This window comes from Pelobates fuscus, chromosome 13, assembly GCF_036172605.1.
Source record: "Pelobates fuscus isolate aPelFus1 chromosome 13, aPelFus1.pri, whole genome shotgun sequence".
NCBI classification, from domain to species: Eukaryota; Metazoa; Chordata; class Amphibia; order Anura; family Pelobatidae; genus Pelobates; species Pelobates fuscus.
Genome location: NC_086329.1, coordinates 34,217,099 through 34,235,023, shown reverse-complemented (window position 1 = coordinate 34,235,023; position 17,925 = coordinate 34,217,099). Strand labels below are relative to the sequence as shown.

Sequence of the window (17,925 nt, the reverse complement as noted above, 5' to 3'; positions counted from 1 at the left end):
ATGTATCTGTATGATGCTTTTTGTGTAGGGCTCGACAAATCCCAGGTCGCCATGGCGACTAGGATTTAATCCTGGCTCCTGGGTTTTGTTGACCCATTCAGCCGCTGAGGTGGTCGGCTGCCTATGAGTGGAAGCGGGTGGCCGGCTCATAAAGAGTGTGGGCATGCGGTTGGTCGGCCGCCCGGCTAAAGAGAGAGCGTGGGCATGCGGTTGGTCGGCCGCCCGGCTAAAGACACATCGTGGGCATGCGGTCGGTCGGCCGCCTGGCTAAAGAGGGAGCATGTGCATGCGGTCGGCTGCCCGCTCAGCTAAAGGGAGAGCATGTGCTGTCGGTCGGCTGGCTAGCTAAAGGGAAGGCATGTGCGGTTGGTCGACCAGACAGCCAGCTGATGGAGTGTGTTGGGTGTGTGTACGGGCGGGAGGCTCCTTTAGGATTGAGGCAGGCACGCAAGGGAGCTCTGGTCCCTTGCGCGTCACCTCCCTGCTCTGCTCCCTGCAGTCATGCCAGAAGTCAGAATATGACGTAATTAAGGCCCCGGCATCCCTAAACAGCACTCTATGGAGCAGAGCAGGGAGATGACGGAAGACCCACTGAATCCCAGGGAAAGACGAACTGTTCAGGTATGGACGCTGGGTGGTGATGGGGTGTGTGTTTTTAGGTGACCGGTCCCCCTCCAATCACATGGGTAAGGTTTTTTTTACTCGCCTTCCCTGCCCCCCCACGCTGTGCTGGTCTCACTGCAGCTGGCACTGCCTCCATGACTGTGATAATCAGTTTTGATGATCTGAGCCAATCCAATGCTTTCCCATGGCGTTTTGCACATGTGTGGTAAAACGCCACGATGTGCCAATCAGCATCTCCTCATAGAGATTAATTGAATCAATGCATCTCTATGGGGAACATTCAGTGCCTTGATGCAGAGTGTGGAGACGCTAAATGTAGGTGCTGCGTACTGTGCAGCACTGACCCAGGATGCACTCTAGAGGCCGTCTGAGTGACTTTCACTAGAAGTGTTACTAGGCAACAAATACTGCCTTTTCTCTGAAAAGGCAGGGTTTAAATTGAAAAGTGTGGAGGGACAGGTTATAGACACCAGAACAGCTAAATTAAGCTGTAGTGGTTCTGGTGACTATAGTGCCCCTTTAAGAATTGTATTTTTCACATTGAAAAACCTGTCTCTTAACTTTTTTTTGCTGGCTCCTAGATTCCAAGCAAATTTAAGTCCTGTTTTTTTGTATATGTGCAGCGTGTGCACTTAAGATGTGTATGTACACTATATGGACAAAAGTATTAAAACACAGTTCTTTAATGTAGGTGTGTCACTCAGATCCATTGCCACAGGTCTATAAAATCAAACACCTAGTCTACATTTACAAACATTTGTGAAAAAAATGGGTTGTTTTGAAGAGCTCAGTGAATTCAAGTGTTGCACTCCGATAGAATGCTACCTTTGCAATAAGTCAGTTCATGAAATTTCATCCCTGCTAGATATTCTACGGTCACAAAGCGGAAGACCAAGTAAAGTCAGTGTTGAGGCGCATGGTGCATAAGTCATCACTGATCTGCTGATTCCATAGCTGAAGAGATCCAAACTTCCATTAGCATTAATATCGGGGGAAAAAACGTGCGGCGGGATGTTCATGGAATGGGTTTCCATGGCCAAGCGGCTGCATGCAAGCATCACCTCACAAAAGAACCGTATTTTTTTCATGTATAAGACAACCCATGTTTTTTGAGCCCAAAACTAAAGGACCACTATAGACACCCAGACCACTTCAGCTCAATGAAGTGGTCTAGGTGCCAGGTCCCACTAGTGTTAACCCTGCAGCTGAAAACATAGCAGTTTCAGAGAAACTGCTATGTTTTACTGAGGGTTAATCCAGCCTCTAGGGGCTGTCTCACTGACAGCTGCAAGAGGCACTTCTCACTGTGCGCTGGACATCCATAGGAAAGCATTGAGAAATGCTTTCCTATGGGCGGTTTGAATGTGTGCCGCTCTTAACACGCATTCGGTGCTGACGTCGGCTGGAGGAGAGTTTCCCGGCGCTAGAGAAAGGTAAGTGGCTGAAGGGGATTTAACCCCTTCAGCCCAGCGGGAGTGGAACCCTGAGAGTGGGGGGGGCTAAAGACCCTATAGTGCCAGGAAAACAAGTTTGTTTTCCTTGCTCTATAGTAGTCCTTTTTAAGAAATTCATATTTTAAACATCTATAGCACTAAAGTCCAGTTTGGCTGATCAGGATCACCCACTGGTCCCAGGCCCCCTCACACTTTAATAAGCCGCTCCCCTAGGTCCGGACACTGGTTTCCTGGACCACCATCCTGCTGTTGGCGGCATCGATGCCTTCTTCCTGCGGTACCCTACGGGAGATGTCCGGGCATGGCCTCACCCTGGACGTCTATCTGTAGTCCAGGGCCATGAGGTCTTGGCGTGGACCAGAGTGATGCGAGGAAGAATTCGGTCCCGCAAGATCTCCCAGACCTGCCACCCAATCGATCGAATTCATGGAGAAGCGCCTCCAGTGCTTCAAGTATCTCCGCAAGTCACAGAGGTGTACAACACAGCCTATGCCAGCAGTAGCGGGCCCAACAGTCAGCTGAGTGTTCTGTCAGCGAGAATAGCCCTGTAATTATTTGGCTTAATAATTCGACTTTTGAAGGAGCTCCAGCCAAATGCGAGTAGCTTGGTTGGCTGTCCGGCACTGCGCACAAGTGTGTGTGTTTTTTTTTTTTTTTAACCCCTGCAGTGACATTCCGTGTATAAAACGAATACCGATTTTAGGCTAAAATATTTAGAAAAAAAGTGTTACACACGGAAAAATACGGTATAATGAAAAGCGTCGGATTGAGTGGTCACACCACTGGACTTTGTAGCAGTGAAAACAAGTTCAGTGGAGTGACAAATTACGCTTCTCTGTTTGTCATTCTGATGGACGAATTTGGGTATGTAGGATGCCAGGAGAGCATGACTTGCCTGACTGCATTGTACAAACTGTAAAGTTTGGTGGTGGAGGGATAATGGTATGAGGCTGTTTTTCAGGTGTTGGGCTAGGACCCTTACTTCCAGTGAAGGGAAATCTTAAAGGGACACTCCAAGCACCCAGACCACTTTTGCCAATTGGAGTGGTCTGGGTGCCAACTACCACTACCCTTAACCCGGCAACTGTAATTATTGCAGTTTTTTTAGGCTTCAGTTTCCTTTACCTGGCCGGACTGACAGGAAGCGCTCTCGGTGAGCACTTCCTGTTAGTCCGGCCGGGTACAAGAAGCTGCAGCTCCTTCCTGCCGGGCTATCACTGCCTTTTGCATTATTGTTTTTTTTAATAGTGTCCGATACCGATATTTGCCAAAGTCTGGAATATCGGCTGACTGATTATCGTCTATCCCTACTGCTAGTGGTAATCACTAGTCATCTGTTAGTTTTCCTGACCTTTTTATATATATATATATATATATATATATATATATATATATATATATATATATATATATATATATATATTAGTGTAAAAAAAAAAAAGAACAGTTTGTGTATTGACACTGCAGTGCTGGTAAATACAAGGGTGAACAGATGTGGGGCACCAGTTTGTGTTTCCTGTAGTGCATGAATGTTGACCTAGAGTATGCATGAATGCTGAAGTCTGTGTATTGAGTGTAAGTGTATATGAATGTAGGGATGCATTTGCACACTCGTCCCTCCATGTCATTTGGCTTTTTACTTTTCATATCTTCATTTCAAAATCTAAAACAAATATTGCACTCCAGGATTCTGATTGTGTGAATGTATATAGTATATAGATGGACAGGTGCCAAATGAGAGCCACAGTAAAATTTGGGGCAAGGTCTTGTAAAAAAATAAATAAAAAAAGGAACTACAAGTGGAAGAGTCAGTGGTAGTGTGTGGTAAGGGTAAAAAATGAATGCAAACCTGTATTTATGTGTGAATGCAGACGGACCCCGGTGTCAAGTAGGGCGCTTTTTCTCTCTCTTTCAACACAAATATCTTCAGAGCTCCCTACTCCCCCTATGGAATCATGATTCACAGCACCTGGAAACTTGTGTCCACTTCCTACCTTCATGCTGAGCCAGGATGCCAATAAGTGTCCGATGGTGATCTGATGCTGTCTGCCACCAGGTCCTTTGCAGCCTGTGGAAAGGCCTGGTTTTGTGGAGGCCTGGAGTAGAATGAGATTAATTCTAAAAGGTCTATAAGTCAAAATATTGAAAAATGGAAGTATGATTTTTAGTTTCTCTTCAGAAGTATTGCAGTGGAAACCGTTGGTTTGTTGTGCATAATAAATTTGGAGTCCTAAACACCTATGGTTAAAGGGACATTTATAGTCACCAAAATTATTTTACCTTAATGAGGCAGTTTTGGTGTATAGATCATACCCCTGCAGTCTCGCTGCTCAATTTTCTGACGTTTAGGAGTTAAAGCACTTTGTATGTGCCTTGCAGACCTAGTCACACCTCACTTCATGTGACTTGCACAGCCTTCCTAAACACGTCCTATAAAGAGCAATCTAATATTTCAACTTCCTTTATTGCAAATTCTGTTTTAATAAGTATTTCATGTCTCCTGTACTGTTCTTAGCTTGCTAGACCTTGCAGGAGCGTCCCATATGTGATTTAAAGTTCAATTTACAGAGCAGGGGATAAAACTTCTAAAGTAGGTTAGCATCTGATTGGAAATGAAACCTTTTTTTCCTCAGGCAAGTTGTCACAGCCAAGGGAGGTGTGGCTAGGGCCGTATGGACAGAATTTAATAGTGAGACTGCAGGGTCATGAGCTGTACATTAAAACTAAGTCTTCATTAAGCTAAAAAAATATATAATTTTTTAATTATAAAGGAACACTTTTATTAAATTTTAATCCTGACCCTATAGTGTTAAAACAACCATCTTGCCTCCGTAAATATAGTATAATATTACCTTTACTCCAGTCTGCTGCTGCTAGCTCTGCCTCTGATCTGCCTGCTTGGCTGACCTCATCGGAAGTGTTGATCAAAAGCCAATCGAAATTCTTTCCCATAGGATTGGCTTAAACAGTCAAGGAGGCGGAAACAGCCCTGGCCAATCAGCATCTCCTCATAGAGATGCATTGAATCAATGTATTTCTATGAAGAAAGTTCAGTGTGTACATGCAGAGGGTGGACACTTAATTGTCACACTGCAGCACTGCCCCAGGAAGCACCTCTAAAAAGCCATCTGAGTGCCCACTGGAGGTATCCCTACGCTCTAATGTAAACACTGCATTGTCTCAGAAAAGACTGTGTTTACTGCAAAAAGGCTGAAGGGAATTATTCCACTCACCAGAACAAATAAAATAAGCTGTAGTTCTGGTGGCTATAGTGTCCCTTTATGGTTGCAACTAATCAACTTTTTATTCAGTTATGCCAAATAAGGCATATTCCACAACATAATTTCGTAGTGGCTTAATTGCGCATGGCAGATACTACACTTGTGACAACATTAAAGGTGCCATCAATTTCACTTGTTACTTTAACATTACCATCCTTGCATTTGGTAGTGATTTTATTTTTATTTTTTTGAAAACCTTCTCTAGAGCATGATCTTTAGATGTTTATACACCTGCAGCGCTCAGAATTCTTTGTATGCAGTTTAGTAACATTTGGAATAGGGAAATTTGAGACCTTATGGTATGGGTTTTTTAAAAAGATGTCAAAGTAAAGGCCTGTTGCTGTCCAAAACTGATGAAGCCTGGTTTAAAGTGAACCTGTCACTACAGATGTTTGTAGTATTTCTGACTTGACTCATGCTGTACAAATAAGTGTTGCTTAATACTATTAAAAGCTCCTATTTTAAGTTATTTCTATTACTCCTGCTGAGAGCATCATTCACGTTTACAGTGGGTGTTACATTTTATGGTTTATAAAATGTATGTTACTTCTGTGTCCATTCTCAGATTGTATTTTTTAAGCTACTGCAATAAATCATTCTGCTGCTGTCACACAAAGCCTTCCCTTTTTTCTTTTTTTTATCATTTACACAGTGTTAACATCAGGTGTGTGGAAATTTTAAATAAAAAATAAAATAAAAAAAATCTACTGGTCCACGGGACAAAAGTGGTAGTAATCCAATCTACTTGTCCTGACCCACAAAATAATTGTAATTTCTAATACTGGGGCCCATACCTATAGCGTGTCTGCTTCTGTCCTTACTCTTTATGCTTGCATTGTGTCTGTGTGTGGTCTCTAGCTGTGGGGGGCTTTGATAACTGGGGGTCCAGCAGAGGTTAAGGGGAGGGAGTGAGCGAGCCAGAAGGCAGTGAGCAGATCGAAGTTGCGGCCTTCAAGGTGACAGTTGTTGGAGGACAACACCCGGGTGAAAGGTAGAGCAGCCCGGCCAGCCATATGTGGGAGTATGTGGTTTGCATCTCCTTCACGTGCAAAATGTAGTAATCGCTCCTTCACATTCCAGTGCACATTGGTAAGGGCAGGACTGTGAGGGAGCGAATACTGTGCATTGCACTCTATGTAGGTTCAAATCTCATGCTTCCCGGCCCTGTGTCCGCTCTGCTGGGCTACATCTGTGAGCCCTTTCAGCCTACGAGGTGGACGGGCAGATGGCTCCTGGTGCATGAAGAGCTCACTGAGTGCAGAGGCGGCCAGGGAGCTATAATCTACCAGATCTGCTCCCTTGTGTGTTCTGCAGTGATGCCAGGAGCCGGAATATGATGTTGTTCCGGCCCTGGCATACTAAGCATTTCGCGAGGGCTGAGCAGGAAGATAATCCGCGCAGTCCCACTGGACCCCAGGGACCGTTTCCACTCCAGCTCTCCCAAAAGGTAGAAAGGCTAGGTGGGCAAATTTAAGTGAAGGAAATTGTCTATCAGCAACTGAGTGTGTGTTTAGGTGACCTGCACCTCTTCAATCACATGGGGAAGGTTTTTTACTCACCTTGACATGCTGGTCTTCCCGCGGCTGGCCCCACCTTCATGGCTGAGTTCCTTAAAGGACCACTATATTGCCATGAAAACAAACCCGTTTTTCTGGCACTGTAGTGTTGATAGTTCCCCCACCCTCAGGGTCCCACTCTCGCCGGGCTGAAGGGGTTAAACTCTTACCTTTCTCCAGCGCCGTCAGATCCGAATTGCGGCAAGAGCCACGCGCGCATTCAATCAGTCCATAGGAAAGAATTTCTCAATGCTTTCCTAAGGACGTCAGCGTCTTCACTGTGATTTTCAGTGAGAAGCACGGAAGCGCCTCTAGCGGCTGTCAATGAGACTGCCACTAGAGGCTGGATTAAGCCTATTGTAAACATAGCAGTTTCTCTGAAACTGCTTTGTTTACAGCTGAAGGGTTAACCCTAGATGGACCTGGCAACCAGACCACTTCATTGAGCTGAAGATTAATCCTTTAATCTTGACAATCTCATCCAATCCAATGTTTCCCCCTTATAGGAAAGCATAGGGAGACTATTGGGCATGCGCGGCAAAACACCATGCTGCGCCAATCAACATCTCCTCCTAGAGATGCCTTAAATCAATGCACCTCTATGGGGAGCATTTAAGCGCCTTCATGCAGAGAATGGGGACACTGAATGTAGGTGCTAGACATTGTGCAGCACTGACACAGGAAGCATCTCTAGAGGCCATCTGAGTGACTTCAGACAAAAGGCAATGTTTACATTGCTGCCTAGTAACACCTCTAGTTGCAAAAACAGTGTTTACATTGACAAGCATGTACGGATAGGCTATAGACTTAAGAACAACATTAGGCTGTAGTGGTTCTGGTGATTATAGTGTCCCTTTAAGAATTAAATGTAATTCCGAACTCCTTTTAGCTGGCTCTTGGATTTCAAGCAAATTTGTCAAACCTAGGGCTAAAGGTAACCCGATATCCAGAATTGCCTGTCCCGTGTTTCAGTCGATTTGAATTCCCCATCCCTGAAGAGAAGCTTATAATGAGGATTTGAAGTAGGTGAGATATATATTGTTAGATGTCTTGCCCAAGGACAATTACTGGTGAGGTGATCTGAATGAGATTCCTATTTCTTCAGCAGTGATTTCACTCCTTGCAGGCATTGCCTTCCCTTAGGCTGAAGGCAAGTGGGAGAGATGCCCATAGGAGGTTTTCCTTGATAGCAGGCATGCAGTGCACTGCCTTCTTGTCTCTTCACAGACTAAATTTACTGACTGGACAAGGGGGTTAATCTCGGATTTTAGTGAAATCTAGACATTTGCTAGCACAATCAGGGATGTGAATTTACCGTATATACTCTAGTATAAGTCGAGTTTTTCCGCACATTTTTTGTGCTGAAAAACCCCAACTCGAGTCAATGTCTGTATTATGGCAATTTACATTGCCATAATACAGACAAGGGGCTGTGTAGGAGGGAGCTCTTACCTTTCCTGCAGCTCCTGTCAGCTCCCTTCTCCTCCGCGCCGGTCCGGTCGGCTCCCAGTGTAAGTCTCGCGAGAGCCGCGGGGTCATAGTGCGGCTCTCGCGAGACTTGCAGAGGGAGCTGACAGGAGCTGCAGGAGAGGTAAGCGCTCTCTGCCAGCCCCCTCCACTGAACTGCCAATGCCACTGGACCACCAGGGAGTGAGAGCCCCCCTCCCTGGCCATGTATCAAGTAGGGAGGGGGGGATGAAAAAAATCTAATAAAATAAAATAATATTAAAAATAAATATAATTATTTTTAAAATAATAATTAAAATTAATACAAATGCCCCCCCCCCCACCAAGGCTCTGCAACACATACACACACACTGCATTCATTATATACACACTGTAAATAAATATTCAATTAGCATAATTTTTTTAGGATCTAATTTTATTTAGAAATGTACCAGTAGCTGCTGCATTTCCCACCCTAGTCTTGTACTCGAGTCAATAAGTTTTCCCAGTTTTTTGGGGTAAAATTAGGGGCCTCGGCTTATATTCGGGTCGGCTTATACTCTAGTATATACGGTATATCGGCCAGTAGTCGGGACATGTAGTTACAGGCACCTAGTGAGCAGTTTTTCTATTCATTTAGCCCTGCTGCATGCAAGTTGCAGGGGGGATTAGTGTGGTTGAAAGACTGTCCGCTGCAGAAAGACCGCTGGGTTTACAGTAAAACAGTAAACTGACTGCATGAGATGTGCTGCAGCAGACGATCTTCATGGTGCACAAAGCTAAAGGCCGCCGAGATGCAGCATGACATCCTATCCAACGGCCAGTACTTTGTGCACTGAGGAAACAATGTATGTGTGTAAATAGTGTGTGGGTATGTGCGTCAGTGATTCTGTTTTGCAGTGTGTGTCAAAATAAAGTGCTGGTTGGTGAGGACAAACTTTGATTAAAAAAAAAAAATGCTTACATTTTTATAGTATTGTGCATATATACACAAACATGTAAATTAATAGATATGTATTCTATTAATATTTCTGTGTGTGTATATTAGAAGCATAACACATTGTAGAGATGGAAAAATCTGAATCCCATTTATTTTCAAATACAGCCAGCGCGCACATACACTATGGCAGAGGTAGAGACTACAGAACATGGACTTTTAGCAACATTGAAGCAAAAATACTTATGTTTTAACTATATTAAAGTTCGAGAATATTTCCAGATTAGCTATTTTGGCTCTTTTTTCACATTCAGTTTCAATTTGTAAAAATGAGTTTTGCAAATAGCTCGGTCCGTGTTTACTGCTCTAGGCAGGGCCCCAATCTTTGTCATTTATATTACTGTGTCAAGACAAGTATATTGGGTTACTTCTTGAGTCCCTTAGACAGGTAAAGTTTGCCACAACTGCCTTCTTAAAGTGTTGTCAGTCTGGGTACCATAACCACTGCATGTACTGTTTATAGTGTCATCGTGCTGTGGGTGATGGTTCACTGTTGTTTTGACCAAAGGGTCCACAGCTCAATCTCTCTGGTCTATTTTTAATGTGGACATCCATTTAATCCATATTTTAAAGCCAATTGCTGGCTGATTGGGTACACTCACACAGTCTGCCAGTGACTGACATTGAAATATGGAATTGGCTGTAATGCAAAAGTTTCACTTCCAGATTAGCAGTAGAAGAACATGGGACTGACCCTGTGGTTTTTTTAATCAAACCCCTGGGGGGTTTTAATCAAACCATTTAGTAATATGTTACAATTACCAGGCAAATATTTTAGCCTTACCTGGGGTTTGGAGCTTTTATTAGAATTTGTATTTATTTTTTTAAAAGCTACTTGTCCAAGGGACTAAAGTGGTAGCCCAATCTACTTGCTCTGAAACAAAATAATTTCACTTAACCCCTTAAGGACACATGACGTGTGTGACACGTCATGATTCCCTTTTATTCCAGAAGTTTGGTCCTTAAGGGGTTAAAAGGAATGGAGTCCCTGCCAAATACTCTGGCAATTGATAGGGCTATTTCTGAACTTGGAATATTCACAAAATGGCTTTTTTTTTTTTTTTTGAGAAAATTGGAGTCTTTTATTTTACCCTCTGTCTTCCCATAGTCTCCCTCTTTTTCAGGGTGTGTAGTGTGTGCGGGCTGTATGTGATGTGTAGGGATGCACCGAAACTGAAAATCAGGATGCCCTTGGCCGAAAACCAAAACTGAAAATGACTTGTTTTTCCCCAAATGATTTTAAAATAGTTTTTTCTATAATTTGTTTAATATAAAACTTTTTAATGATTTATTTTATTACAAAATTAAAAATAACACATTGTATTAATATACTTCTGCGTTTAGCATAAAAGGGTAATTTGATTGCAATTATTATTTTATAATTTATATAGCACCATCACATTCTGTAGCGCTATACAATGGAGCAATAAGAGCACATAGCAAACCTTATGTAATGTCATACTACAATTAAATACAAAACCCCCTCAATAGACACACATCTTATGCACATTGCAGGAAAATCAATTAGATAATGCGACAGGCATGTGTTATTACTGCCCTCCCACAAGTCATTTAAAAAATGCATTTCTCATTCAATATGCCTGGCACATGTTCTGTCTGTACAGGTGCATTCAACCGCAGACATGTTGAACATTCTGACATAGAATTTCACACAGTGTTACTAATGTTCTGAGGCAGAATGTTATATGGACACTGTGAGTTGTGGAAAAGCAATTCCAGGGCAGAGTTTAGTAAATGGAGCCGTCACTATGTAATTTAAAGTAATGTCCCTGATGCTGATTTTTAATCTTTAGAAGTTTGCATCAGAATTCTTTTCAATTTTTTTTGTTCTTGTTTTTTCTTTACCGAACCTCCAGTCTGTTACCATGGTAAATAGCATATGTCCTCCCTTAATGAATATGGTTGGCAGACAAGGGCCATTCCTGCACTAAATACACAATATTGGTCAATGAGTAAAATGCCTCCCAGCCCAGAAACACACACACTCTCTCTGAGTGGGGAGCTGGCTGATGTAGAGGACTGCCATTCCTAGCAAATCTCTATAGTACTGCACTACCCATCACGCTCAGCCAACCAAAGAAGTGATATGTGACTGAACACCATGGGCAGTGGAGTCCACAGCAGCCACAGAGTTTCCTGTTCCACTGGCATGGGGTTGGCTGGTACCACAGACACTGTATTCTCCTGACCGGATTCTCTGCACAGCCTTCCACACCGCTGGCTGAAGCCCCTCACACTCTTTCAGCTCTCTTTTGAAAGGCCCTTTGTGCCGAAATTTCGGTGCGTCCCTAGTTTTGTGTGTGTGTGGTGTCTCGGGTGTGCAAGCTGCAGGTGGTTGTGATATATATATACACACACACTGACCTATACCCACAAACTACACATTCACTCCCACAGAGCACAGATAACCAGCTGATCAGTGGATGTGTAGCCTGTACCACACTCACTCTGCCCTTTACTTCGTGTTGGTTGCAAGGATATGATGTCATGGCAGCCGTTAGTCCTGAGAATTGTGAGGAGAAGTTGGCTGCTGCCTCACCTCACACCTTCCAGTTAGCTGCATTGGACACATTCATGGCAACCCAGTATGTCTGCCAGAGATACAGTCCCTGCTGAGCACCACCTCCCTCCCTCCCAAGGCCAATGACCGGGCTAAAATTGCATGTGGGCATCGGGTGATATAAATTCCATATCCCTGTTTACAATTAAAATTGTACGGGTACATTTGTCTACAAGAATTCACCGCACCAAGCAAGCCACAAAAAAGTCCATAGCCAGTTTTCTGTCAGTTCATAAGAATAAGTTTTGTCCACTTTAGCAGATACAATGTATCTCCTCCTTTTAGAAGCTGATTTATTTAACTATTCATGCTACAGATGTTTTATTTGTACATTTGTTTTTGCAGATGACAAGAAAGATATTGACCATGAAACTGTGGTCGAAGAGCAAATTATTGGTGAAAACTCTCCTCCTGACTATTCAGAATACATGACCGGAAAGAAACTCCCCCCAGGGGGAATACCAGGCATCGACTTATCTGATCCCAAGCAACTGGCTGAATTTGCAAGGTAACTCCAAGAATGCAAAATAAATACAGATAAACCTTTCTCTAAACAGATATCTAAATGAGACTAGTTGATTAAGGCCTTAAATTGATATTGTTAGATTTACTTTTCAAATGATCACGACCTTTTCGAAGAAGAAGAAGAAAAAAACAATTTCAATGATTTTATCTACAAATCATTTGAAAATATTTTTTTTAACAGAACAGAGTATTTAGTAAACATTGAGGCCCAAGTCCCTTAGTGCAGATTTGTCTTGTCTCTGAAAGTGAGCAGGCTAGTGTCCTTTTTTGAGAGTGAGCAGGCGATGTTTTGACCTTGTCCCATGTCTTGATCTGTGACGTGCAATGATCATGTGGGATATGTAAGCTGCACTGTCTGTTCCTTCTATACATGTTCTGTGCCTACTATCCAATTTCCTTTTCTTCAGCTGCTGTGAAAGTGACATATCCTCACTCCATTATCTGCTGCGAGGATTGTGTAATGTAGTATAAAGCACCCACAACATTCTTATGCCCAGGTCAACGTCATTACTCACACACCCACACCCCTCATGTTTTTACCACATTCCTGGTATTTCTTCTCTTACCTACAATATCTGTTCCAGATCTATTTGTCCTTTTGGTTTAACTGAATTCTAAGACCCCCTCCCAGCCGAGGAAATTTCCTGTAATTGTTTACTGCAGAGAGGAGCACTTCTCTCCAAATTGTTGGCACTTCTTAATTTTTTTTATTTTTCCAATATAGAAGTATGTTTAACCCCTTAAGGACCAAACTTCTGGAATAAAAGGGAATCATGACATGTCACACATGTCATGTGTCCTTAAGGGGTTAAAAGCTACTAGAGTGCCTGGGCAGCTGTATGCAGTGGTTGCTTTGTTAATAACTATATGTTTACAAGTTGGGGCTATTTAATAACTCTTTGTGTATGGTATTGGTGCAAGAAAATAACAATGGTAGTTTGTGTCATTTATTCACAGATCTAGTGTGCTGGCTCTCTCTGTGCTTTTGTTCTAAAATGGTTTAAATTATGGGAAATGTAGTACATGCATGCAATGTGCGGAGTAATAGAGAGATTTATATATATATATATATATATATAATGTGTGCATGATCCCTGTTGGTATTTTTGTACAAAACAACCTAGTTGTAGGGCATTTCTTTTTTTTTTTTTTCTAATATACAATGCAAAACATTTAACATATAAAAAAAAAGCACCTATTCTCGCATATTCTCCACGAGTCTGTTCTCCCCTCGCTCTGTTCATTATAGCTATGGCACAGCTCCTCAGCCACCCTGCATCATACATAAAATGGGTAACTTGTACATTACACCCATATTCTGAAGCCATGCCATTCACAGGGAATCTACTAAGGGTACCTTAACTGGAAAATTGCAGGGCTTTATGCTTGGATTATCTAATGAAACTGCTGTAATACATTGATCTCATGCACTGCATTTTTCTCTCCTAAGGATGAAGCCCAGAAAAATCAAAGAAGATGATGCTCCTAGAACCATTGCCTGCCCTCACAAAGTAAGTACCCTGGAAAAATGTTTCATGATCTGTAACCTGCAGACATCAACACTTTTGTTTCGTCTTAACTGCATATCTCATTTAAAAGGGTCCTCTTTTATTTGTAAGAATACACTTACAAATATATATATATATATATATATATATATATATATATATATATATATATATATATATATATATATATATTTATTTATTTTAAAAAGGTAATGTTGGTCCTTATGGTCTTTAGATTCAGTCCCCCTTCTGTTTAGAAAAAAAAACTACAAAACTTTTATTCCAGCACAATAGCAGTCTACTTGCAGCAACTACTATGCATTGAATCTGTTTAGTCTGACTCCGAACATGGCGACCTTTGTAAATCAAAGGACGTGAGGAGGAAGTGTTTCTACTGACTGCCTATTTTACAGCTTCTAGTGGTGTTTTCTCAGGCTAATGTAAACCTTGCCATCTATGCGAAATGAAATGCTACATTGTCATTAAAGGAACCTCACCTATGACCAAAACCACTACATTAACATGGGATGGTTTTGGTGTTTAGTATCCCTTTTAAGGCGTTATTTGTAACATCATGTTTTATATGGATTTTTTATACATTCTTCACACACCATCTCATTTTCTTTTCTTCCAGGGATGTACAAAGATGTTCAGGGATAACTCTGCCATGAGAAAGCACTTGCACACACATGGTCCAAGAGTACACGTTTGTGCAGAATGTGGGAAAGCCTTTGTTGAAAGTTCAAAACTTAAGAGACATCAGTTGGTTCATACTGGTGAAAAGCCATTTCAGGTAAATAGATATATTTCAGCTGAAGTACACTTGATACACTGTCTGTTTTCACACGATGTAAGCATATACTTATAGGCTTCTACTGGGTGTCAAGTTTGAGTACACATTGTGTGAGTAGGTTTCCCCCTTAGTACGTGGCTGCTTTAATGAATTTCCAAAGTTCTTCCTAAATGCGGCAACTTATATTTACTCCTGCAAACATTTATTTTTCATTAGAATTACTCGCCTGACAAAGTACTGCGTTGTGCATTTGTCAGTAACTGATTTATTATTTATTTTATTTTTTTCATGAGAAATAAGTAATCCTATATGATGTCATTCAAATAGACATAGCAGAGAATTCTCCCATTGAGTGATGTTTTGCTTGTTTATACAATGTGTTTTTCACGGAAATACCTGGAACTCCTTTAATCACCTAATTTCTCAGTACACTGTCTAACGAGCTCTAGATTTCCGTGCAGTTTAGATAAAGAAAGGTTTCCACAAGAACACACTACCCAGAAATGTATCTGTAAATCAGATTTTACTGTAAGTTAAGCCTGTGATGGCACAATGCATGCATTTATTGGAGTTGGTTGTACGTTAAGATGTTCACATAAGTGATTCCCCCTCCTCCCCCTCACTTTCTATCTTGCAGTGCACGTTTGAAGGCTGTGGCAAGCGATTCTCATTGGACTTCAATTTACGTACTCATGTGCGGATTCACACTGGGGATCGGCCCTATGTGTGTCCCTTTGATGGCTGCAACAAGAAATTTGCTCAGTCTACCAATCTAAAATCTCACATTTTAACACATGCCAAAGCCAAAAATAACCAGTGAAATTCCGCAAATGGAGAGACCTATTATCCTTTAAAAGCATCAGTGGTGTATGATCAAAATACACCTTCCTTTGTACAAGGTTTGCAGGGATGGATCTTAAAAGAAAACCACCTCTACTAAGATCGTTTTGATAACGTACTGTAGATTACTTATTACAAAGGAGGACTTCAAAATCCAACGCTCTCTTGCCTGCCCTATTATATATAATTTTCCGAAGTGTTTTTTTCTTCTTTTTGTTTTTTGTTTATTTGTACAGTGATGCCCTTATCCCCCTACCTTTTCTCCTGCAGGAGAGCAACTTCACAAAACTGCATCAAGACTTTCTACCACGTTACTAAAATTGGACATGCCTCACTTATAAATAGATTCTCAACTGTTGCATTTTTAATTATTTTTTTTTTTTTTATTATTTTAAGTGTGCATATTGTACACTTTTTTGGGGGATATGCTTAGTAATGCTATGTGATCTATTCTGGAGGTTGATAACTTTGCTTGCAGTAGATTTTCTTTAAAAGAATTCGGAAGTTACTGTACTAAATGCATACTTCAAAAGTATTTTCCTGTAAAAAAAAAAAAAAAAAGAAAAAAAGAAAAAAGGAATTTCATAGGTTTTGTTTGCTCTCTTTTTTTTGGTTGTGTTTTTAGATGTTTAACACACTTTTGTATAATTGTATCGTATATAGCTGTGTTGAAATCATGTAGCACCAAATATTAGATGTGATTTAAGCTAGTGTTAATTAAATCCATTTTAGTCACTTATTTTGGGGGAAGGGAATATGCCAAACAGATGTTCATAGTATTTATCAGCCCGTTCAATTACAGAAATCGGTGCTCAGTTGTAGAATGTATTGTATAAACCCTGACCTTTTTATTAACTTAGGCAGCCAAAAAGGCAATGAATTTGCATCTTTTGCTAATACAATACGTGGTCTTCTGTGCAAGCGCAGAACATCTTTTACAGTATAAAACCACTTTTCCTGAATTTCTAATGATACAAAATTGTCAGTAGTTTAATTTAAGGTATCCTGTAAAAAAGTATACATTGTGATAAGATCTCATCTTAACAAAGTTATGTCCTTTCTTTCCTAAGTGATTTTGATGTCAAACATCCAATAGTTTTTAAACCTCCTGTTTATTTTACAGTTTGAGTGTTTACTAATCAAATTTCAGTTCTGAAGTAAACTGTCTCAAATGAAGATAATATATAAACTACTCGCATTTATTTACACTAGTGGTAGTAGCTCTTAATGAAATTTCCTATATAAACAAGAATACCAAGCACCGGTTTATTTATTGTCTAGTAATGAAGGGGCCAACAGTTCTGTTTTGCTTTTTAGCTGTTGTGGGCAGGCTATTCAATATGGGAGTTGTAGTTAAACACCTCAGATGGGCATTGTTTGGGAGGTAGCCAAGACCGGATAGATATTTACCAGCGGTTAATGTTGAATAGCACGCAAACCGTTCTGTTCCCTCATTTATTCTGTAATTCTGCAAAAATTTTCTACGTTCAGTGACTTTTGTTTATCCAGTACGTAAAACCAGGGCTGGATACATATGAGATATCTATGTACAAGTAGTTATGGATTGTTGTTGGTCAAGAAAGTTTCCTACCTGTGTTCCTCCAAACACTGGGCATATTTTTTGTATTTTAATACTGTAAATACATTTATTTCCCAAAAATAATTTCCGTTTGCATTTTTACTTAAGTTTGCAAGTGGACTTAAGAATTGAGTACAGAGTTACATTGCTGTCACAAACACAGATAACGGAGTGATGTTTCTTGGGTGATGTCTATATTGACAGCTGGTGTGTGTGTGTGCAAAATACTGAACTGTGAATTTTACAGAAACGCCTCTTTAATTATTAGTCATCTTTGCTCCATCAAATGACCTTTTATATGTAATGTTTAACTTGTTTTTCATGTTTGTGTTTTTTATTTTATTTGATATTTGCTTTTTAATAGATTCTTAAAATGCATACTCAAAGTTATTATTAGATCTATATTCCTGTGACCTATTTCTTCACTCTTGCATGTTTGTATTGTACTTAAGTACAGTACGGTTGACTGTTTATCATATTTATTCAATCTAATGATCATCTTATATAGACTTCCTGCATCATTTAGCCCTTAATTGGTCTCATGTCTGTCTTCTAAACATAACTTTTGTGTAATGACATATTCTGAGTATTACATGGAATCTGCAAAATTTAAGTATTGTATATATTAACCTCTTTTTCGGTCAACATATTATATATATATATATATATATATATATATATATATATATATATATATATACACAATCTTTGCAAAAATCCATATGCATAGAAGAAGGTACA

General features: G+C 40.7%; 1 protein-coding gene across 1 annotated transcript in view; it reads left to right on the top strand.

Annotated features, from left to right (window-relative positions):
- Positions 1-17,268, top strand: part of YY1 (YY1 transcription factor) — a 29,678-nt gene extending 12,410 nt beyond the window's left edge. The window contains exons 2-5 of the mRNA XM_063439828.1: positions 12,285-12,447; positions 13,915-13,975; positions 14,607-14,765; positions 15,403-17,268. Coding sequence (XP_063295898.1) covers positions 12,285-12,447; positions 13,915-13,975; positions 14,607-14,765; positions 15,403-15,585 — 566 coding nt within the window. The 3' untranslated portion in view covers positions 15,586-17,268. The remainder of the gene's footprint in view (positions 1-12,284; positions 12,448-13,914; positions 13,976-14,606; positions 14,766-15,402) is intronic.
- Positions 17,269-17,925: the final 657 nt, after the last annotated feature.